Here is a 22,311-nt window from a genome sequence, read left to right as displayed (position 1 = left end):
TGGGTGGGAGGGAGAAGCCAAGGCGGCCCATCCGGAGGTTTATCGTGGGCGTCTTGATGGAGATGTCTCCCCAAAGACTGGTCTTCCTCTCCCCCCACCATTGCTGTGTTTCCATGACCCGGGGGTGCCCCCTCTCTTCTCCCCCCACTTCCATAGACCCCACTTTTCAGGGATCCCTCTCTGGTCTCCTTGAAGGTCTCTCTCCTAAGCAGGAGGGAGAGGCCAAGGTGGACCCTCTGGAGATTCCCCTTGGGTGCCACGATGGAGACATCTCTCCCCCACCCACTTCCTCTGCTCCCTCCTTTTCTCCTGGAGCCTCCCCTGCATCCTGTTAGAAGAATTTTAAGGTCATAAATAATAATAAAAATGTTCATAACTGTATATATAAACCACATGTCTGAAACCCCACTGAAAAGCTCTTGAACAAATTGACGTCAAATATTTCTCTGCAAGTTCAAAGTGGGAAACCTCCCCATTGTCTCTTTCCTCACAAATCCTGTCTTAAAAGCACATTCAAGATATGAACAGGGTGTGAGCCTGTGACCTAGATTAATGAATTAAGTATTTATAAAACCCAGATATTTCTGTTGTAGACCACCTTCTCTGTGTTGTATGTATGATGTTTCTGGGGGTGGTCTTGGACTCCAGGGTGGGCAATTTAAAATGTCTACATAAGGGCAGGCACACCTTTGTTCTGGGTCCTCCTCTCTACTGCATGTGGTGAGTGAGGACCCTGTTAACAGTTGCCATGAATCTGATTTAAACTGATTTTATAATGAAATGATTTCAGAATGTTGTCTATTTTACTGTTGTTAGCCGTTCTGAGCCCAGCTTCGGCTGGGGAGGGCGGGATATAAATAATAATAATAATAATAATAATAATAATAATAATTATTATTATTCTCAGTATTAAAGATCAGGCTTACTAGCTGCTTTGCTTCTCAATATTCTCTGGTTGGTCTTTGTTAATTTTCTCCTACCGATAGAGAACCTACAGAAGGCCTCTATATGGGCTCTTGTGTCCCCCGTAAGGGAAAAGGAGCAGTTTTTAAAACTTATATTAACCCAAAGACCCCACGTGGCTCGGCTCACCCCTTGCCGGGCGGTCCCATCTCTCCATCCGGAGGGGGCCACCAACACGCGCAAGGGACTGGCAGGGGGGTCTCTATCCAGGGGGCCTCTCTTGCGCCAGTTAACCTTCCCATAGCCCGCCTCTCTCCGCACGGAGCCAGTGGAAACGGGGCAAGGGGCGCTCGTGGGGACCCCCTGGGTGCGCGCCCCTGTCTGCCCCTGCCAAGGCGCCTAAGGGGCCAATGAAAGCCTCCTTCACAGCACGCGCGCAGGGGTCCAGGCCCTGTCGGTGGGGCCCACGGAAGGCGCTTTGGGGAGCTGGCGGGGGTCTCTTGGTACTTTTCCCCCCTCTCCTCCCCTCCGCGACCCCTTTACCTCTTTGTCCTCGCTCCCGATTCTCCTTTCCTTTCCTCCAACATCCACGGCGGGGGAGGTCCGAAAGCGCGCGCCCCTAGAGCTACGGCGCAGAGCAGCAATCTGGAGTGGAAGCTCCACATCCGGGAAAAGCAGGCAGTTTGGGAGGGGGATACCTCCCCCCCCCATTCCTGGAGCAGAAGCCGGATTGGAGGAGGAGGAGGAGGAGGAGGAGGAGGAAGGGGTGCAACGTATGGGGGTGGGAATTGGGGTTGTGGGGGCGGGGTGAGAGGAGGATGTGCCGGGAGGGGAGGGAAAGAATTGAGGGGGGAGGAGAGGAAGGTTTTCCCCTCCCCTCTTCCTTCTGCGATCAGGAGAGCGGGCTGATCCCGGGAATCCAACTACAAAGTGGGGTCCCCTCCCCCTCAGTGTTTACATTGCAGAAACCTTCCCTCCCCCACGCCACGAAGTTAGATCCGTCCATGTTTTGGTGCACATTGAGCAGCAAGTTGGGCTCTGTGACTCCTGTGTTATGGAAAAAGTGGGGTACACACACACATCCCGACACCCAGGTAAAATTCATCCCTTGTGTCTCCCTCAGAGGTAACACAATGAGGCCAGGAAGAAAGCAAGGCCAGCTGTTGGATCTGTTTGCAGGCAGAGCCCCCCCCCCCCCATGCAAGGAGTGAAGCAGCCCAGAACTAAAGCGCGTTGCAATTTTTACACCCTCAGAAAGTAGCCCCCCGTCACAGAGAGAGCACCCCAAAAACATCCCCGGTTGCGCCACAAAATGAGTTGTACCTGGAAATCAGATCAGACTCCGAGTTCATGTTTTGGCAACATGACAAGTCTGTCCGTCGGGATGCCTGACGATTCCTGCTCCCTGCCTTTTCCCGGCCAGCCTGAGAGATCACTGGAAAGGGCGGATTTCTTGACTCCAGAATCCATCATCGCAGACCCGTTTCATTCAGGCATAGAGATCTGCTCTTTGGACCAGTCTGCTTGGATCATGTGCATCATCAATGGATCATATGGATCATCACTGGATCATCCACGATGCCATACCCATCTCACGTGGGGGGGGGGCCCTCAGGAAGAATCTCCTGCCACGTGACTGGGGGAGTCTGGAGGCTGACTGGGGTCAGACAGGGCTGCTGTTTTGCTCTCCTTACTATTTCAGCTCAGGTTTTCCTGGCAGAAGTTCTATTTCATCAAGAAATGGGTGGATTCATTGAGGAAACGGGGCTAAGCGAAAGCATCAGTTGAAAAGAGGCAAACGTGTATACTTTGTAACCATCCAGTGTGTTGTGTTGCAAAGGCCATTTGCAGAAAGGCTCTTATTGTATCGCCTACGGCTACATGCCGGAGTTTTGGTGTTTTGTGGAAATGTGTCTCTGTAAATGCACTCATCCCCATGCATTTATAATGGCATGACATTAAATCCCATGAGATCCACAAGCACCAGAACCATAAGCCCACATAGGAGTCCAAAAGCACAGAACGAAGCAGCCCTTTATCTCTGTGTTGTTGGCTATTAAAAGCTGGATGTCCAACAACAACAACATGTAGAACTAGAACAAGAACAAGAACAAGAACTAAAGAACAAGAACAAGAACTAAAGAACAAGAACATTGTCTCTGGGCAGCTTCCAAAGGAATAGAAGAAAACATGACCCAACATGAAATATTAAAAGCTTCCCGATACGGAGCTGCTTTTAGGCGTCTATTTTATCTCCTTGACATCTGGTGGGAGGGCGTTCCACAGGGCAGCCACGACAACCGAGAAGGCCCTCTGTAACCTCACTTCTCACAATGAGGGACCTGCCAGAAGACCCTCGGAGCTGGACCTCAGTGTCCGGGCTGGACGATGGACGTGGAGACGCTCCTTCCCTTCTACTGGGCTGAGACCATTTGGGGCTTTCAAGGTCAGCACCAACACTTTGAATGGTGCTCGGACCGGGAGCCAGTGAAGATTTCTTAGGACCCGTGTTCAGGGGCCAGCTGTTAGGGGGCCGTTCAGCTGCTGTCCAAAACTGAATGTATCCCTTGCCGGAAGAAATCCATAAACCTCTCCTACTCCGTCTTCTCGGGATGCCATTGGTGCGCGATGCTCCAGCTCTCGAGAGAGGGAGAGGCGTGAGTTGGGTTGCCAAGGGTTAAGCGAAAACGAGCTAGATTCCTAGACAGGAAAGTAAGAGGGGGGGGGGCAGGGTCCTCCAGAGCGAAAGCCCAATCCCCCCCTTCCCTGCAAGAAGTCGGGCGTGTGGGGGTCCCCTTGGTTCGGCTCTGCAGAGGCTGCCTGGGGGCGCCTGCTGGGATCCGGTGAGTCTCCTCTCTCCCAGCATAGGGCCCATGGGGAGAGCGGGGGTCCCAGCGCTGCATGGCGAGAGGGGGGCAAGTCAGGGCGCGGAGGGTCGCAGGAGGGCGGCAGCTCTGCTCTTCCTTTCCATGGATGCGCTGCTGGCCCCTTGGATCCAGGAGCAGGGAAATGCATGCAGAGAAACCCCATTCAGATGTATGGATCAGTCCCCTTGTAACATCCGGACATGAAATATACCTGGTCCCTAAAATCTCACCTATGCAAGGAAGGAAGGAAGGAAGGAAGGAGGAAAGAGGGCAGAGAAGAGAAAGCAGAGTAAAACCTGTGGAACTCCCTCCCACAAGAGGCAGAGGGCACCAGTGGTTGCAGGACTTGATGTACAGGTTGGGGGGGTTGCCCCTCCATCAGATATCATGCACATGCAGCCCACTACCAAAATCAGCACAATCCCTTTTGTGACTTTTGTGATTTGTCCCCACACGCAAAACACTTCATCACAGTTTCTTCCTATCTATTAAAAGGGCCTCTGCTGCACAATACCAAATGTATGAATTCACTGATAAATGTCTCTATGTACTGGCTCACTGGGAAAACTTCAGAAATTCCTATAGACATGTGAGCTCAGCTACTCAGCAGCCCCTCTGCCTAAGTGATAATCCCTGGCCTCCTGATACCTGAGTGCTAGACAGGTAGCCATTCCAGAAATACCAAACTCAGATGAAGACAAAAGGGTGTGATTAACTTGGCTGTGATTAACTTGGCTGGGAAAAGTAAATATATCTTTTGTTTCACTTGATGGGTGTTTGGTGGAGGGCAGGGGGAACCATGGGGCAGGGTCCAGGATGCTCAGATTACTGCCACCAGACCTCCCCTTTCATGATGTAACCATGATGATTAGTGATGAGTGATGTAGTTGGGGGGGGCGTAAAATGGGGAATAAAGATAAAGGGTAAAGGGACCCCTGACCGTTAGGTCCACTTGCAGACGACTTTGGGGTTGCAGCGCTCAATCTCACTTTATTGGCAGCTGACATTTGTCTGCAGACAGTTTCCGGGTCATGTGGCCAGCATGAGTAAGCCACTTCTGGCGAACCATTTACCTTCTCGCCACAGCAGTACCTATTTATCTGTTTGCACTTGACATGCTTTCAAACTGCTAGGTTGGCAGGAGCAGGGACCAAGCAACGGGAGCTCACCCCGTCGCGGGGATTCGAACCACCAACCTTCCGATCAGCAAGCCCTAGGCTCTATGGTTTATTAGCGCCACCCGCTAATAAAAGTTTGGGTTCTCTTTTGTGTGGGGCTTCCATCTTGTTCCACCTGGTGGCAGGTGGGAGTCCTGTCCCGACAGTCTTCAATCAAGACCAAGCCTACTGGCTGCTGTTTGCTCCGGTATTCCTGGCGGGTGTCCTTGTTTTTGGTCCAAGGGAGCCCTCAGATTTCACTGTTAGTACAATCACGGTGGCGTTCAAAGAGGAGGAGGCCGATCCGTGGAGGAGGAGGAGGAGGAGAGGGCAATGGGGGGCTCCTCTGCTCTGTCTCCCCCATAGGAGGCTGTCATGAGACAAAGATTCTTGAGAGCAGGAGCAGTAAGGCCTACATCTTTCAAGCCTGCTGGCTGTTAACTGTTAACAGCTAATTGCTGAGTCACTGTGACTCAGGACTCATCTCAAGTGATGACTCATTCTCCCTAGAAAAGTAGCCAGTCTCTCTGTGGGCCTCAGGAGCTGAGTAGTATTGCGTTGTGTTGTTGCTGTGAATGTGTAGCGGAGTCGCCTTCAAGGGCAGTTCCACACAGAGAGCGTTGCAACCATCCCATCTGGTGCAGAGCAGGGAAGACCAGGGCCATGTCCTCTCTGTCCCGAAAGGTCTGTGGGGTGGGGAACTAGCCTGAGCTGGACATGGGCACCTGAGCCTCAAGCGACCATGATGGACCCAGGAGTGCCCACAAGTATTCATGACTGGGGAGGGGGAGCGTTAAGCAATGTAACGTCATCATCGTTATTGCTTGTTCCCTGCCTATCATCTGAATTTCCAAGAGCAGATTACAATTTTTTAAAAACATCAATAAGAACAGTTGAAAACACATTACACTCATAGGAAGGCGGGTCCCACTTTATTTGCTTTTGAGTGCTGTCCTTTGACCCCACCCACATGTCATTTGGCCTCACCCACTTGGCCCTCAGGGGGTTGGCCCGATAAGGGAATAAATGGGCCCTGAAGTGGGGTTGGGCAGGAGAGCAACTCTTGAGAAACCCTGGGTTAGGACCCCCACTATAACCCAGTGCCCAAACTATAAACACAGTACAATGGACTCACTTGTCAATCACAGTCCTGACTTCATTCCTCGACTGAAAACTCTGAAAGGCAGGGGCAACCAGGCTGATTCATCTCTCAGAAAGACCAACAGTTCCCTGCACATTTTGCATGGTCACTTTCCCTCTAGGAGGGCTGGAGACTTACTTCACCTTCTCCTTTTTATAGAAACTCAGAGTCTGGGTTGTAGTGCAGTCCAGAGCTGGCTCTTCCAAGACTCATACATACTTCCTCATGGAACATTTTTCTCCTCCAGGCAATATGTCAGTTTTGTAACAGAACAATGTATTCGGTTTGTAGAATTTCCTAGCACCTCTGATTTGGACAGACAGAACTTGGCAGAAGATCAAGGGGTTCCATCATCTCTCTTGGAGTCTTCCTGAGAGCAGAGATGGATGAGAAAAACTCAGCTGGCCCTGAAGCAGGAAGAGACCATGCCATCAGAACTGGGAGCAGTGGAGGATTCTGGGGGAAAACTGTGCTGAAGATCCTGGGTGAGGAGGACACTCTCCGCTCAGAGGTGCAGAGTCAGCAGTTCAGGCAGTTCTGCTTCCAGGAGGCCAAAGGACCCCGGAAGGTTTGCAGCCGACTCTACTGCCTTGACCATCAGTGGCTGAAGCCAGAAAGGCACACGAAAGCTGAGATGCTGGACCTGGTGATCTTGGAGCAGTTCCTGGCTGTCCTTCCACCGGAGATGGAGAACTGGGTGAGGGAATGCGGAGCGGAGACCAGTTCCCAGGCGGTGGCCTTGGCCGAAGGTTTCCTCCTGAGTCAGGCAGAGGAGAAGAAGCAGGCGGAGAAGCAGGTGAGAGAGACTTTCCTCTGGATACTCCAAAGGGGCTCCGAACATGAGTGAGAGTATCTGAAAATTCTCCATCATTTTTTGGAAAGCAGCCATTGAATATTATCAGATTGCCCTTCAGTTTTTGCCTCTGTGATTCCTTTTCTAACTCTTCTTCATATTCTCTGTTTTGAATCTTTGTTCCTGTTTCAGAGACAGGATCTGTTTGCAGAAATGGGCCCAGATTCCTCTGAGACCAAAAGGACTCTGTTGGACACCAGAGAGAGGCTGCTGGGTAAGGAAGGAGTCCGTTCTCCGTTTGGTCCCTTTCTGTGGATATCAAAACAAACCCATGGGTTCTTTTCATTTGGTGTGGGAGGGGGGAAGACACTTGGGGCCAAGAGCACCAAGGAAGGGAGATGTATTTTTTAACCCAACTAAATTATGAAATGGGTCCAAATGTCCAGATGCACGCAGAAGGTGAGACTTTTTTGGGAGCAGCTGCACTCCTGGCTTCCCACTTACCTCTGTCTCTTGCAGGTGACCAGATGATGCCAGCAAGACCTCCTCTTCCATCTATTCCTGGTGGGGAAGGAGAAGCAATGGTTGTGGAAGCAGCTCAGGTAGAGGGAGTGAGCCCTGTGGGGAAGGGGGCTGAGGGGTGGGGCAGCCAGGGTGCCTCTGGCCCCCAAGGAATCTCTCTCCTCCTCTTGGCTTCTGCCCAAGCTTCTCTTAAGGCATCTTTGTCAAGGGCAGCCTAGACAGAAGCTAAGAGGCTGGGAATGCCGTTCGAGAAGCTTAATGTGCTGAGAATAAGGAACAGCCACCTTGCCTTAACTCGCCTTCTGACGGTCAATAGGATGATTCATAAGTCATTGTAGTTTTATTTCTAGAGTTATCATTGAATGCTAAAATAGGCTTCTAAGCAGTTCATCAAGCCTCAGAAATAGTTCCCAGGAATCACCTATCTTGTCGCATCAGTTGCACAATGGGGTTTCCCCACCTTCTCCTCCCCCTTTTAATGAGCAGAAAGAAACAGCATTGTGTAGCAGACAACCTTAGTGCTGTCTAAAAAGGACCTCTTCCTTTCTCTCTTAGGGTCCAGTGTGTTTTGAAGATGTCGCTGTTCATTTCACAGACGAGGAATGGGCGTTGCTGGATCCTGACCAGAGAGCTCTGCATAAGGAAGTCATGGAGGAGAATCACAGGATTGTGGCCTCTCTCAGTAAGGCTCCCTTGTGGATCATAAGCTCTGTTTGGAAATTCCATGCATATCTCTCTGTGATAAGCCTCCCTGGTTTTGAGGGAGCTCTACGGGGCCACTTGCAGCACCTGGGATTCTAATACCCCCCAACCTCACCTTAAATGGAGGGCTTTTGACTGTTTTGACCGTGGACATGATCTAGCCAGCATAGACATTGCTGAGATTGGAATGGGAACATGCTGGGAATTTGAGGTCAGGAGAACACACTGTCACTGTCCTACCTTGTATTGCCCAAAATCTTCCTGACTTGGAGCATGTGGAAGACATTGAGGGTTTCCCCCCCCTAATGGTTGTAATTGTCCACAATTCACTTCACAAACAGGTTGCTCAACACACAATCCTGATAGACCTTCCTCTTGGCATTGAACAGTTAGCAACACATTTGCCTTGCCAATACACTTGTCCAGGTCAGCATCGATGAAGAGGTTGTTGGTTATGTTAGAACTTCCTAGGGAGACAAAATCAGCCACCACCTCCAGTGTCTGAAACTCCCATAGGTGCATTTTGCGACAGGGAATGTCATAGACACGAGCAGTTTCTGAGCTCTGCACACAGAACTGCGCCTAAGATTTTGGATGAAAACTACAGAGTGGAAGGAAAGAAGGACCTTTTTTATTTTTTTTAAGAATATTTTTTTATTAACCAACCAATCACATCAAATTACATAAATTCCAAATTACTCAGCCGAATTTTAAATTTTTGTTGGGGGTACCCATATTTCAAGTTCCGAAGGAGATCCAATCAACTTCTTGCTTCTTACTGCTGTTTTAATGTCCACAAATCTAACCTTATGATGTTCACAGTACTATCCTGTCCTTTCTTATTATTTTTCCACATCTCTTGTTGTTATTTTCATATATTTTTCCTTTCTCTTTGTGACCTCTGATAGTCTCCACAAGCTGGTTAGAACACTTTGTAATCCTGCGTGAATATTTTTTTTTTATCCAGTAGCCATATCCAGACGTTTTCCATATAACATCACTTCCATACATCAAAACAGTCTTAGCGTCATTAATCTTCACCAATCTGCCTCCTTTCTCAAAACCTCTGAGGAGATTCACTAGGAATGCAGTCTGAAAACAAATCCGTTCTTCCTCCCGGCTATAAATCCTTTGGCAAGATGGCGACTCCGAATTAATTGCTGCGCCATTCCCAAAAGCTCTTATTGCTTCTCGGTCTCCATAAAGCATACTTTTGGTTAAAGTTTATCTCCACACAGACCTTAATCATCCTGCTTGGGTCAGTTCAACCAACAGTTCTAATGAGGAGGGGTTCTTGTAAATCACATAGAAGGAAAGTAAAAAAGGTCCCCCCCCCATTCAGCCCCGTTGTCAACATACCCCGCCTTTGGTGTATCTTCATAGTAAAATATTCCTGTTTCTCCAGCCCGTCGTCTTCTTTCGCAGAGGTCACTTAAATTAGCAGACTTCACTCCCCTTCTTCACTTGAAATATGTGCATTTGCTTCTTTTGTAATTAATTATTCCAAATTGCTGCAACTAGTGCGCGATCAGAGACAGCATCCAGGAGAGCCGATGTCCACACGGGGGCATTCTGCCTAGGGCCCTCATCTCCTTCTTTCAAATTAGGGGGTGATTTATGGGCACAGCAGGCAAGGGCAGTGTTCCCCATTTCCTTGGGGCAACAAGGGAGGCTGCCTACTCCCATAACAGCCTCTTAATTACCCCGTGTGGGTCGGAAAGATGGTATTGTCGGCCATCTTCCAATGCACCCCCTAGTGGCCCCCCGAAAGGACCTTTTTCTGCCTCCCCACTTCCAGCTACTCTCTGAAGGCTGAAGGAGAGACCTGTCAAGGTGGTGTCTGCTCTTCGCAGTAAACACCCTCTGCTCACTCAGAGAGATATTTACAGTTCTTTATTTACATATGTACAAACAGCTACAGTTCAAAATCATGCCTCTGAATCCGACGAGTCAGATTCGGGGAGTGGCTTCCTTCGGCTCCTTCTCCAACACAGCAGATGTGGGAATCTCGCAAGACGTCTTTGATTCTCTCCTCGCCTGTGCCAAAGGCACCGCTTCCCCTTCTGTTCCTGAACTCCCTGGTTGATGGCAGGGCTCTCCAGTACTGCAGAGCCCTGACACCACTTGACTGCTCTCCGCCTTCTCCTCCCCTACTTCGTCCATCATTTCCCTGTTTTCCCTGTCTGACTGTCCCTGCTCTGATACTCCCCCTTCCATTGACCCAAGGGCTCTCTGTCCCGTGACATCACCCCCCACTAAGCCCCCCCATCTGTCTCGCTTTTGCTGTCTTCTGAGGATCTGAAACCTACAAATTCTTCCTCTTCCTCGTCACTTTCTCCAAATATTTCCCTAAGTCGCCAATTGTGGGGTTTGGGCTTGTGGGGGTAACGTTCATGAAAATCTTTCTGTAACTGGTGCATGGATGTTTTCTACAGGTTCCCAAGAGTTCTCAGTTGCCGAATAACCCTTCCAAGCTACTAGATATTGCAGTCTTTTCCTGTGCCACCTGGAGTCTAGAATTTCCTCCACACTCTTGCTCCCCTTCCACCAGTATGGGAGGCGGGGGAGGTTCTTGAGTAGTACCTTGATACCTGTGTGATGGATTATATGGCGACAGCAATGCCCTGTGGAATACGGGGTGTATCTTCATAGTCCCTGGCAGAAGGAGTCGGAAAGACACTGGATTAATCCGCTCTATAACTTCAAAAGGTCCTAACTTTCTTGGTTCCAACTTTCTGCATCTACCCTTAAAGGGTAATAATAATAATAATAATAATAATAATAATAATTTTTTATTTATACCCCGCACATCTGGCTGGGCTTCCCCAGCCACTCTGGGCGGTTTCCAACAAAATATTAAAATACTGTAATACATCAAACATTAAACGCTTCCCTAAGCAGGGCTGCCTTCAGATGTCTTCTAAAAGTCTGGTAGTTGTTGTTCTCTTTGACATCTGGTGGGAGGGCATTCCACAGGGAGGGCGCCACTACCGAGAAGGCCCTATGCCTGGTTCCCTGTAACTTGGCTTCTTGCAGTGAGGGTGACCCTTTTGAGGATAACCAAACCTTATCTCCTACCTGGATTCTTTCCCTCCCCTGTCTATGTGCATCGGAGGCCCACTTGTAGGCTGCCTTGGCAATCTCCAAGTTCTCTTTCAGCATCTGATGCAGATACTCCATCTCTTCTACAAATTAGTCCACTGCAGGTACTGACAGTCTCTCTTTCCTACCTGGAAATGCCCTAGGATGCTCCCCATAACTTGAAACAAGTGGTGATAGACCTGTGGGTGCATGCATTGCGTTGTACGCGAACTCTGCCAGGCTCAATTTCTCTACCCAATTGTCTTGCTGGTAATTCACATAGCATGTCACGTATTGTTGCAAGGCAGCGTTTGCCCTCTCTGCCTGTCCATTTGTCTGAGGATGTCTAGCTGACGGGGAAACTTATTTCTACCTGTAACAACTCCATCAACATCCTCCCAAAATGCTAAGTAAACTGACTTCCACGATCTGTGATCAGCCTTGAAGGCGTGCCATGCGACCTGGAAACAATGTCTACAAACAACCATGCTGTTTCTTGAGTGGAAGGTATTTTAGTGCAAGGTACAAAATGTGCCATTTTTGTTAGCACATCTACTACTACCAAAACGACTGGGGTATTTTTTGCGACGCTGGTAGGTCAGTAATAAAATCCATGGCTATCACTTCCCACGGTTTGTTAGGGGTGGGTAAGGGTTACAACAACCCGGCAGATGCTGTCGTTTCCCCTATTGCCCTCTGGCAGACTTCGCAGCCTTTAACGTACTCCTCTACCTCCTCCTTTATTTTGGGCCACCAGAATTCCTTGGTAACTAAGTACATAGTCTTGTTCTGACCAAAATGCCCTGCAGTCGGGCTGCCGTGATGCTGTCTAAGAATTTTGGCCCGCAGTTCTTCCCCCGGCACGTACAGCCCCTCCTTGTAATAGAGCAATCCCTCTCTTTCCTTAAAACTTCTCTCTCTATTCTCCCCTTGCCTGTCTGTCCCGTGACAAGACCTTCTTAAAAAATCAGGGGGGTGGGCAGGGGAAGGACTAGACCATGTGGAAAATGAACATATTATTTTAGCTGCTGTTCATTCCTTTTCAGATTTGTATTCTTGTTATAAAAGAGTGCGCCTAGACATTCCATTGTTGCGCCCGTATCCTTGGTTTAAGGTGCCTTTAGCTCTTAGCTTTCTTATCTCTGTTTCTAACACTGACCGCCTCTAGTGTGTGGTCACCAATGTTGATGCATGGAATTCTTCCTCTATCACAAGGGTTAGAGATCAATATTCAATAGAGTGGCACTCCATTTCTTCCTGCAGCTCTAATCCATTTCTTTCTTCCTTGCAGGTGGTGATGATTCGGAAATAGAGAGAGAGGACACCCATGACAGAATCCACACAGTGGATAAGCCATTGCCACTCTTAGAGTGTGGAGAGAGCTTCAGTCACAGCTCCCATTCGACTACCCACCAAAGAAATGCTATTAGGAAGAAACACTATCAGTTTTCTGAATGGGGAAAAACTTTCTGTTGGAATGAAAGCCTCACTTCACAGGAAATAATTCACACAGGGGAGGACCCACTGAAATGCTTGGAATGTGGAAAGAGCTTCAGTACGAGTGCACATTTCATTTCACATCAAATAATTCACAGAAGGGAGAAACCCTATCAGGGCTTGGAATGTAGGGAAAGCTTTAATACAAGCACAACCTTCTGTAAACACCAGAGAATTCACAGGGGGGAGAAGACATTTGAATGCCGAGAGTGTGGAAAGAGCTTCAGTCAGAGAACCCATCTCACAGCCCATCAAATAATTCATACAGGTGAGAAACCCTATCAGTGCTCGGAATGTGGGCAGAGCTTCAATCACAGGACGACTCTCACGGTCCATCAAAGGATTCACAGTGGTGAGAAACCCTATCAGTGTTCAGAATGTGGGAAGAGTTTCACTGTGAGCTCCCATCTCACTTCCCACCAAAGAATTCACAGTGGTGAGAAACCATATAAATGTGTGAATTGTGGAAAGGGATTCACCCAAAAGGCAAGTCTCACTTCCCATCAAAGAATTCACAGTGGTGAAAAACCTTATCAATGCATGGAATGTGGGAAGAGCTTCAGTCGGAAGCAAAGTCTCAGTTCCCACCAAAGAATTCACAGTGGTGAGAAACCCTATCAGTGCTTGGAATGTGGAAAGAGATTCTCACAGAGAGCCAATCTCAGTTCCCACCAAAGAATTCACACAGGGGAAAAACCACATCAGTGCTTGGAATGTGGAAAGAACTTCAGTCTCAGGGCCCATCTCACTACCCATCAAAGCATTCATACCAGGGAGAAACCATATCGATGCTTGGATTGTGGAAAGAGTTTCCTACAGAGAGCTGATCTCACTTCACACCAAAGAATTCACACAAGGGAGAAACCATATCAGTGCTTGGAATGTGGGAAGAGCTTCACTGTGAGCGCTGGTCTTACTTCCCACAAAAAAATTCATATTGGGAAGAAACCCTATCAATGTGTGAATTGTGGAAAGAGCTTCAGCCAGAAGCAAAGTCTCACTTCCCACCAAAGAATTCACAGTGGTGAGAAACCCTATAAGTGCTTGGAATGTGGAAAGAGTTTCTGCCAGAGAGCCAATCTCACTTCTCACCAAAGAATTCACACAGGGGAGAAGCCATATCAGTGCTTGGAATGTGGAAAGAGCTTCAGTCTGAAGAAAAGTCTCACTTCCCACCAAAGAACTCACAGTGGTGAGAAACCCTATCAGTGCTCGGAATGTGGAAAGAGTTTCTGCCAGAGAGTCAACCTCACTCATCACCAAAGAATTCACACAGGTGAAAAACCCTATCAGTGCTTGGAATGTGGCAAGAGCTTCAGTCTGAAGAAAAGTCTCACTTCCCACCAAAGCATTCATACTGGGGAGAAACCCTATCGATGCTTGGAATGTGGGAAGAGTTTCTGCCAGAGAGCGGATCTCACTTCCCACCAAAGAATTCACACAGGAGAGAAACCCTATCAGTACTTGGAATGTGGGAAGAGTTTCCACCAGAAAGTCAACCTCACTTCCCACCAAAGAATTCACACAGGGCAGAAACCATATCAGTGCTTGGAATGTGGGAAGAGTTTCCGCCAGAAAGTCAACCTCACTTCCCACCAAAGAATTCACACAGGGGAGAAACCCTATCAGTGCTTGGAATGTGGAAAGAGCTTCAGTCAGAAGCAAAGTCTCCCTTCCCATCAAAGAATTCACAGTGGTGAGAAGCCTTATCAGTGCTTGGAAAGTGGAAAGGGCTTCGGTAAGAGGACCAAGCTCATGGCCCATCAACGAACTCACAGTGGTGAGAAACCCTATCAATGCTTGGATTGTGGAAAGAGTTTCAGCCAAAGGGCCAATCTAACTTGCCATGAAAGAATTCACACAGGGGAGAAACCCTATAAGTGCTTGGAATGTGGGAAGAGCTTCAATCAGAAGCAAAGTCTCACTTCCCACCAAAGAATTCACACAGGGGAGAAACCTTATCAGTGCTTGGAATGTGGAAAGAGCTTTGGTGAGAGGACCAAGCTCATGGCTCACCAAAGAATTCACAGTGGTGAGAAACCCTATCAATGTGTGAAATGTGGAAAGAGTTTCTGCCAGAAAGCCCATCTCACTTCCCACCAAAGAATTCACACAGGGGAGAAACCCTATCAGTGCTTGGAATGTGGGAAGAGCTTCACCCGGAAGGACAACTTCACTTCCCACCAAAGAATTCACAGTGGTGAGAAACCATATCAGTGCTTGGAATGTGGAAAGAGCTTTGGTAACAGGACCAATCTCACTTCCCACCGAAGAATTCATACAGGGGAGAATCATAGAATTTTAGACCTGCAGGAGACCCCTGGGGCCTCTAGTCCGATGCAGGACTCTCAACTAAAGCATCCATGACTTTGCCTTCAAACTTCTCCTTAAAAAGGGCATCTCTAATTTGAAGCCATCTCCAAGGGCGTCTCTAATTTGAAGCCATTGGTTTGGGTCCCAGCCTCCAGAGCCGGTGAAAACAAGCTTGTTCAATCTTCCACCTGACAGCCCTTTGTTCCTCAGAAGGCTTGGTTTCCCAACACTTAATTGTCTTGGTCACCCCCCTCTGCACACCTTCCAGCTTGTCGAAATCCTTCTTAAATTGGGGCACCCAGAACCGGACACAGGTCTCCAGGTGTGGTCTGAAGAAGGCAGAAGAAAGTGGGGCTATTACTTCCCTTGATCTGGACACTTGAGTTCTTTGGACACAGCCTAGAATAACAGCCTTTTTTGCTGCTGCATCATACTGTTGACTCATGTTAGTCTAAGACCCCAGGTCTTTTCCACATGTACTACTGGCAAGCCCGGTATCCCCCATCTTATATTTGTGCAGCTAATTCTTCTTGCCTAAGTACAGAATCTTACCTTTCTTCTTACTGAAATTTATTGGATGCCTTTATATACCACCTGTTTCTTCAAGAAGCTCAGAGTGGTCTTAAGTGGTTCTCCCCCTCATCGTTTAATCCTGACAGCAACCCTGTGAGGTAGGTTGGGCTGTGAAGCCATCACCCAGTGAGCTTCATGGCTGAGTGGGTGTTTGAACCCATGTCTCCCAGGTCCTAGTCCAAAACTCTTAAGCACTGTACCACACTGACTCTCGAATGAGACTTTTGGCAAGTGCATGCATGCGCATTTAATGAAAGTTTCAGTGCAATGTCTTGGTGTTTGTATTTAAAGATTTATACGCATGTATCAATGACATTAATATAATAATGATAATTACAGTAGAAGAGTAAATTTTAGGAAATGCTGGATGGTGATAGGGGTAGTTTGGAATGCTGGGATTGAGCAATTGAACTGAACAATTTCCACATAAATCACAACAAGATCTGAAATAAAGATATAAAACACCACCACCAACAACCCCTGGAAAAACCCCAAAAATTCAAGAGTCTGTTCAGCAGCTCAGGTTTTGCAGCTGGAGTCAATCCAGGCTCCACCCTCCCAGGCCTGGTAGAAAAAACATGCAAGGCAGGAAGCTGCTCTTCCAGGACTCATGTCAAGACAGTCCTCTTCAACAGGCCTCTCAGCAGCTTCAGCCTTTGTAGCTGGAGTCTGTCCGCCCATCAGTCACTCTGGGCCTCGCCTTCCCAAGCCAAATGGAAAGGTCTCTAAGGAGGGAGTACATCTTCCAGGACTTGCACCCAAGATGGTTTCTGGCCTCTTCAGCAGAGACCATTGGAGGGTGGAATGGAATGGGAGAGTGGTGGCAATTGCGGAGCAGGGCTGGTTAGATCAGTAGTAACGAGACAGCATTATAATCCCAATTGCTGGAGTTGTAGTCAAGTTTCAAAAGAAAAAGAAAAGAAACGAGAACATTTGAAACCACATGTCTATGCGCACAAAGTTACCTTGACACCCTTGTCTATTTTTTAAATAAATCAGTTTAATGAATCGATGCACACTTCCTTCTTTGTTATGTTTGGGGTGAAGTGTTGAAGAGTCCTCTGTGGTGGCAACAGGAATAAAGGGGAGTTTGGCGGAAGATCCATCTCCTAGCCGTGCACCTTGAATGAAACGGGAAGGTGGCCCAGGGATGGGTGGGCAGGGCCAAAGCCCCTCTGAGCAAAGGCGGTGGGGGCTCAAAATGGGGAGATAAACTAGAGGACACTCGGAGAGTTCAAAGTGCGTCATAAAAACCAACTCTGCTGTCTTTACAACATGCCTATGAGGTGGACCTGTAGCATTTCCCCATTAATGTGGGAAGTCGAAGAGAAGAGGAGGAGAGCAGAGAGGGGCATGAAGCAGAGACTCTGTCCCTCTGCCCTCTTGCAAGTTGCACGCACACAATGCGCTCTGATCTGCACTGCTCATTCACATCTGTTTTAGGCCCCCAGGCATTTACTGGAATGGTCTAGGTGCTGATTTTTAAAGTACTTGATGTTGTTGTTGTTGAGTTGTTCAGTCATGTCCGACTCTTCGTGACCCCCTGGACCAGAGCACGCCAGGCACTCCTGTCTTCCACTGCCTCCTGCAGTTTGGTCAGGCTCATGTTTGTAGCTTCGAGAACACTGTCCAACCATCTCGACCTCTGTCGTCCCCTTCTCCTTGTGCCCTCCACCTTTCCCAACATCAGGGTCTTTTCCAGGGAGTCTTCTCTGCTCATGAGGTGGCCAAAGTCTTGGAGCCTCAGCTTCAGGATCTGTCCTTCCAGCGAGCACTCAGTGCTGATTTCCTTCAGAATGGAGAGGTTGGATCTTCTTGCAGTCCATGGGACTCTCCAGAGTCTCCTCCAGCACCAGAATTCAAAAGCATCAATTCTTCAGCGATCAGCCTTCTTGATGGACCAGCTCTCACTTCCATACATCACTACTGGGAAAACCATGGCTTTCACTATACGGACCTTTGTTGGCAAGGTGAGGTCTCTGCTTTTTAAGATGCTGTCTAGGTTTGTCAAGTATTTGATAGTGGTTGCTTTTTTTATAGTTGAAGGGATTTAAGAGGGGGCTGTGAGCTATGTATGCTGTCCTCATACTGGAGCAGAGGGAAGGAAGTTGCCCTGAAGAAGGGGCAGGCCAGCCTCTCCCAGCGGACAGACAGAAGTCCAAAGTTTGGAGCAATGAATAACCTGGCTCAATACACTCCTTTGGATCCCTGAGAGTCACTTTCAATGAGACACTTTTCTGGAAGGGGCATCTGGAGGCTGCAAAACTTAAAGTGCAGGAAGCTTGTGGGGCACTAATGAAATTCTGCCTCACGGTGGGTAGACACTTATTAGAACCTGTGCTGATAATTGGAAGCTGAGCTGAGGGAAGTCTTTGGGGGAGGGGAGGGTGGGTGGGAAAAAAGGGGTAAATAATGAATATTTTTTTTGATATGTTGTTGAATTGCTAATAAAAAAATGTTTTTTTAAAAAAAATAAAAGTATATAAAATAGTTTACTCACATTCTGTTCACAGAAGGATCCCAGAAGGCAGACTTAGGTTACAAAATATATGCACCTGGAATCTATCCCATAAGGAGATAGTTCCTTTGTCCTCTCTTGAAGCCAAGAGAGCATCTCATGCTAAGGAGATGTTGCTTCTTCGAGGAATGGAGTCAGAGAGAGATGGCTGCCTCCCCTGTGCTATGTTGTTACCTGCATAGGTGAGGTCACGCCCACCTCTGGTCACATGTAGAGGAAGTTTGTCCCAGCCCAGGAGGAAACAAGAAGTTCCGACTGGCTGGTCCAGACATCCCCTTTTTATGTCTACTCTAGGAATGTTGTATTTGACTGCTCTGTGTTTCACACCCCACAGTTCAAACAAAGAGAGATTGCAAGGAGCTCCAAAAAGAGCTCTCCAAACGGGGTGGATGGGCAGTAATTACAGTTCATTGTCAATGAGATCAAAGTGATGCATGTTGGGACAACCCCCCCCCCTTAATATGTACAGGCTCATGGGTCTGATCTGGATTTCCCTGTGTGCTCTAGGAGACCAGGGGAGAGGGGAGCTGGTCGCAGCAGGAAGGAGTGTCTCTATGGATGCTTCAGCAGCCGGCCTCCTCTGGGTCTCCTGGCCCCCTCCTCTCCTTCCTCTGAGTCTGACCTGCCAGGTACTTCTCCCCTCCTTAAAATGCTGTTCAGTACTTCTTTCAAGGGTGCAATCAGGGTTTGATTTAGTTTTTTTATAATATTTTGCCGAAAATCCATCTGGTCCTGGGGCCTCCACAGTTTTTGATTCTTTTATTACTCGTTGGATTTTGTCTTCTTCTATTGGCTCTGCCTCTCGGCCCTTGCACTTTGCACCAACCAATACTCAGCTTTACTTAAGAATACTTTAGCATTTATGTAGCACATTTAAAGCATTACAAAATATAACATATATTATCTCAGTAATCTAAGCAACGGCCCTGCAAGGCTGTCCAGTGTTATAATCCCCATGCATACGAAGAGTTGAGGTTGCAGGAAGAGGAGTTTGACTCACATCTCACACTTTAACTGCTACACTACATCAGTCCTCACAAATCCTTGCACTCCAGATCCTGAAAACAGCTCTGTGAGTTGCCAGAGGACTGCCCCCCATCCTATTAAAAACAAGGCAGCATGGGCAGTAAGCCCTCGTCAGCAACCATTGCCAGAGATGTCTGTATGGGGAACGGTGGGCTGAGCATAACACACGGAGGCAGCTCAGAGGCATCCCTGCTGGTCGCATCCTACCCCAGGCTCTTTCTGTGGGAATGTTTAGGGAGGCAGGAGAGGATACATTCTTTTATGATATGCTTCCTAACTTGCGTTGGCAAGTTCTATAACTTAGCAGAGTTGTTAAACAATCCCTCTTTTAAATCACACAGCAGTTAGCTAGTTGCAGGCTCGTCTGAGCCTCACTATTTAGGATTCCTGGTAAGATCCCTTTTTATATCCCTCCTAAAAGAATAGACACGACTATCTGATTAAAGTTAACATAAAACTAGTTGACTTACAATCATCCAGTTCACAATAAGATCCCTGAAGGCAGACTTAAGTTACATAACTAGATATATCGACATGAACTATCCCATAAGGGAAATAATCTCAAGTGACTGCAACCGAGCAGTCACTTCTTCCTAACTTGTAGGAACACAAAAAGGAGAAGAGGAGGAGCAGAACATGGAGGCCGTGTGCTCCTCTGTCCAAGAACAGGCCACACCTGCATGAAGTGCCATGCAGAGGAAGTCTGTCCCAGCTCAGGAGGAACTAGCAAGTCTTCTCCTGAGTGACACAAGCATTCCCCAGCATGTGCATTGTAGGAATGTTGCATTTGACTGCAATACAATTTTACACCCCACACCTTCACTATCCAATAATCATTTGCAAGCGTACTTCTTCCAAGGCTCAGTAGTTAAGATTCTGAGCTTGAAAAACAAAACCCCTGAGATTGAGGCATCACCAGAGAAGCTTCCTCATGTGCATCTCACACAACATTCTCATCTCCAGTTGGGATCACCTGAGACCTCAGAAAGAAATCATTGTTTTGGGGGAGAGTGGCGTGGAACCATGCCTGAGTCAAAAGATTACAGAGCAAACACAGCGCCCTATTCACGTTTCATACGAAGTTGGTTTGTTCCCATGAATTGTACCAGTGAGCTTCTTAACAGAATTTCATATTCCCTTATAAAGTCATGTCCAGCGATACCTTCATGCCCAAGCAGTCCCCTGTCTCAGTTGCAAGCAATCCCCTGGCCAGCTACCACTGGACATCCTGCACCTTGTTTTCTTTTGCAAACCTCCCAGCCTCAGCAGTTCAAATTCCAGCCTACACATGCACTTATGCGCACACACTTGTCGGGAACATGTTCTCTTTTATCCAGACAAGATAACTGTCAGCATTTAAAGGTGTAGTAGAAAGACGATAGAGAACAGGATGGAAGATGTTTAAGGGTCAATCCTAGGTACACTTGGAGTGCCATCTTCCCCCGTCTGCTCAGTCCTGTGCAGAATATACCCAGGGAAGTGGAGTCAGGGGTCAGGACTGCAACATTATTTATGCGTTGGGATTCGGCTGCAGAACTGCAGAGTTTACTAAGCAGACTTGCTGGGGGAAAGTCTACACTAGCGTCCATCTGGCATACTTTTGGGCAAACATATGCAGGGTTTTATTGCAGGGTTTTCAGTAGTTTAGCCCTAAACTGAGGACGCCAAGAATTTTGGTTTGCTCCTTGGCGTATTGAGCTCCAAATTGCTGCTTGACTTCTCATGAAGCAAAGCTGCCGCAAAGCACACTTGCCTCAAGGAAGACGGAGCTCACGCCCACCTAACAATATGCTTGCCCTGACGAAGCTAGAAGGTGCTGGGTCCCCCCCCCCCAAATTATTGGTTTTCTCTTGTAATTTTGTTGTTGTTTAGTCGTTTAGTCGTATCCGACTCTTCATGACTCCGTGGACCAGAGCACGCCAGGCTCTTATAATAAATAAACATAAACACAGAAAAGAACATTACATTTAACACAACATAAAAACTTAACAACAATAAAAATGCAAAAGATAAAAGAATATCCCCCCCCCCCCTTCTTATTCCCTGGTATATTTACATTGCTAGAAGACTTCCTCGACACCTTCCAATCTGAATTTCAACATAACACATATTTAGCAGTTCCCAATTTCATATCTGAAAAATCAGTATCCTCTTTCATTACAAACTCCTTATCCCTACTTCCAATTGTAATCCATAATAATCATTATTATTGTTAGGATATTTCCGTTCCACCTTAAAAGGGAGCAGGCTGTGAGTCACAGAGTCTGCGTATTTCCTGTTCACAGGATGTTTATGTTTTCTATTGCTTTCGTTTTCTCTCTCTGTGTCGTAGACACTAAAGCAGGCAGTCATGTTTTTCTTTGTTCTGATCAACGCTGAATAAAACTTGTAAATAATGCTCTCCTGAGTGCGACTTTTGCTGTGACTATCTGCTGATAGAGTGTGCATGAGCTCTGGAATGTGGCAAGATATTTTCTAGAAACTCATGTCACTAATTGCTGATACTGCGTGCCTACGGGAGATCGATGGATCATCCGGCAGACGGCTTGGGGCCATGATGGACTTTGTCTCCCTGGCAGTATCCCAACAATTATTGATCTTTTTCTATCCCTTAGCCTCATCTGTTACTTCTAGGAGTTTCTTATTTTATCTCATAGTTTACCACTTGCAAAATCTTCAGCTCCTGCTTTCAATTACAACAAACAAGGCACGGGAGCCCTGCTTGGGGGGGGGGCACAGGAGGGAAACCTGACAGACAGAGCAACTCAAGAGGCAGCAGCTCAAGTGCATCCCCCCCCCAGCAGCCAACTCTGCCCCCTCACTTGTTGGCTCACCTGCCTCCATTCCGCCCCGTCTTCTTCCCTGCCTGCCTCCTCCAGCCGAGAGCAAGGTGGCAAAGGCGTGGGCACTGGGGTGGCCTGCCCCCACCGCCACCGCTTTGGTTCACCTCAGTTAAATACCCACACCCCAATTAAATACCCAATCATAATACTTCAATTAAAAAATAAAAAACAAGAATAAAAAAGATCAAATTATATATATATTTTTTAAAGATATTTATTAGGATTTTCAAAATATTACAAAAAAGAAACAGAAAAAAGAAAAATACAAAATAAAAGTAGTTAAAAACAATTCAGTCTTTCAATCACTTATCTTTCATTTGCTTATTTCCCGGACCTCCTCACGCCTCCCTTTTCTGTATTCCAATTCAGTTTGTT

At 47.6% G+C, this 22,311-nt stretch overlaps 5 protein-coding genes across 13 annotated transcripts in view; 2 read left to right on the top strand and 3 right to left on the bottom strand.

Annotated features, from left to right (window-relative positions):
• Positions 1-2,470, bottom strand: part of LOC308486292 (uncharacterized protein) — a 72,848-nt gene extending 70,378 nt beyond the window's left edge. The window contains exon 1 of the mRNA XM_081022987.1: positions 2,227-2,470. The gene's annotated coding sequence lies outside the window, so the exon portion shown is untranslated. The remainder of the gene's footprint in view (positions 1-2,226) is intronic.
• LOC308486201 (uncharacterized protein) overlaps positions 1-17,274 on the top strand; it is a 74,671-nt gene extending 57,397 nt beyond the window's left edge. For 2 of the 9 annotated variants that reach the window (XM_081022712.1, XM_081022711.1), the window contains exons 2-6: positions 6,360-6,864; positions 7,054-7,135; positions 7,381-7,463; positions 7,939-8,065; positions 12,458-17,274. In XM_081022712.1, coding sequence (XP_080878838.1) covers positions 6,451-6,864; positions 7,054-7,135; positions 7,381-7,463; positions 7,939-8,065; positions 12,458-15,030 — 3,279 coding nt within the window. In that variant the 5' untranslated portion in view covers positions 6,360-6,450 and the 3' untranslated portion in view covers positions 15,031-17,274. Of the gene's footprint in view, positions 1-3,382; positions 3,747-4,488; positions 4,515-6,315; positions 6,865-7,053; positions 7,136-7,380; positions 7,464-7,938; positions 8,066-12,457 lie in introns of those variants that run through there. The other 7 variants (XM_081022709.1, XM_081022710.1, XM_081022713.1 and 4 more) reach the window with 7 other exon arrangements.
• Positions 1-22,311, bottom strand: part of LOC308486315 (uncharacterized protein) — a 126,644-nt gene that overhangs the window by 36,853 nt on the left and 67,480 nt on the right. The window lies entirely within an intron of this gene.
• LOC308486366 (uncharacterized protein) overlaps positions 1-22,311 on the top strand; it is a 76,936-nt gene that overhangs the window by 6,303 nt on the left and 48,322 nt on the right. The window lies entirely within an intron of this gene.
• LOC308486368 (uncharacterized protein) overlaps positions 1-22,311 on the bottom strand; it is a 42,516-nt gene that overhangs the window by 4,674 nt on the left and 15,531 nt on the right. The window lies entirely within an intron of this gene.

This window comes from Podarcis pityusensis (genome assembly GCF_964106645.2).
Source record: "Podarcis pityusensis genome assembly, chromosome: 10".
NCBI classification, from domain to species: domain Eukaryota; kingdom Metazoa; phylum Chordata; class Lepidosauria; order Squamata; family Lacertidae; genus Podarcis; species Podarcis pityusensis.
Note: the sequence above shows the minus strand (reverse complement) of the source record. Positions and strands in the feature narration are given on the sequence as shown.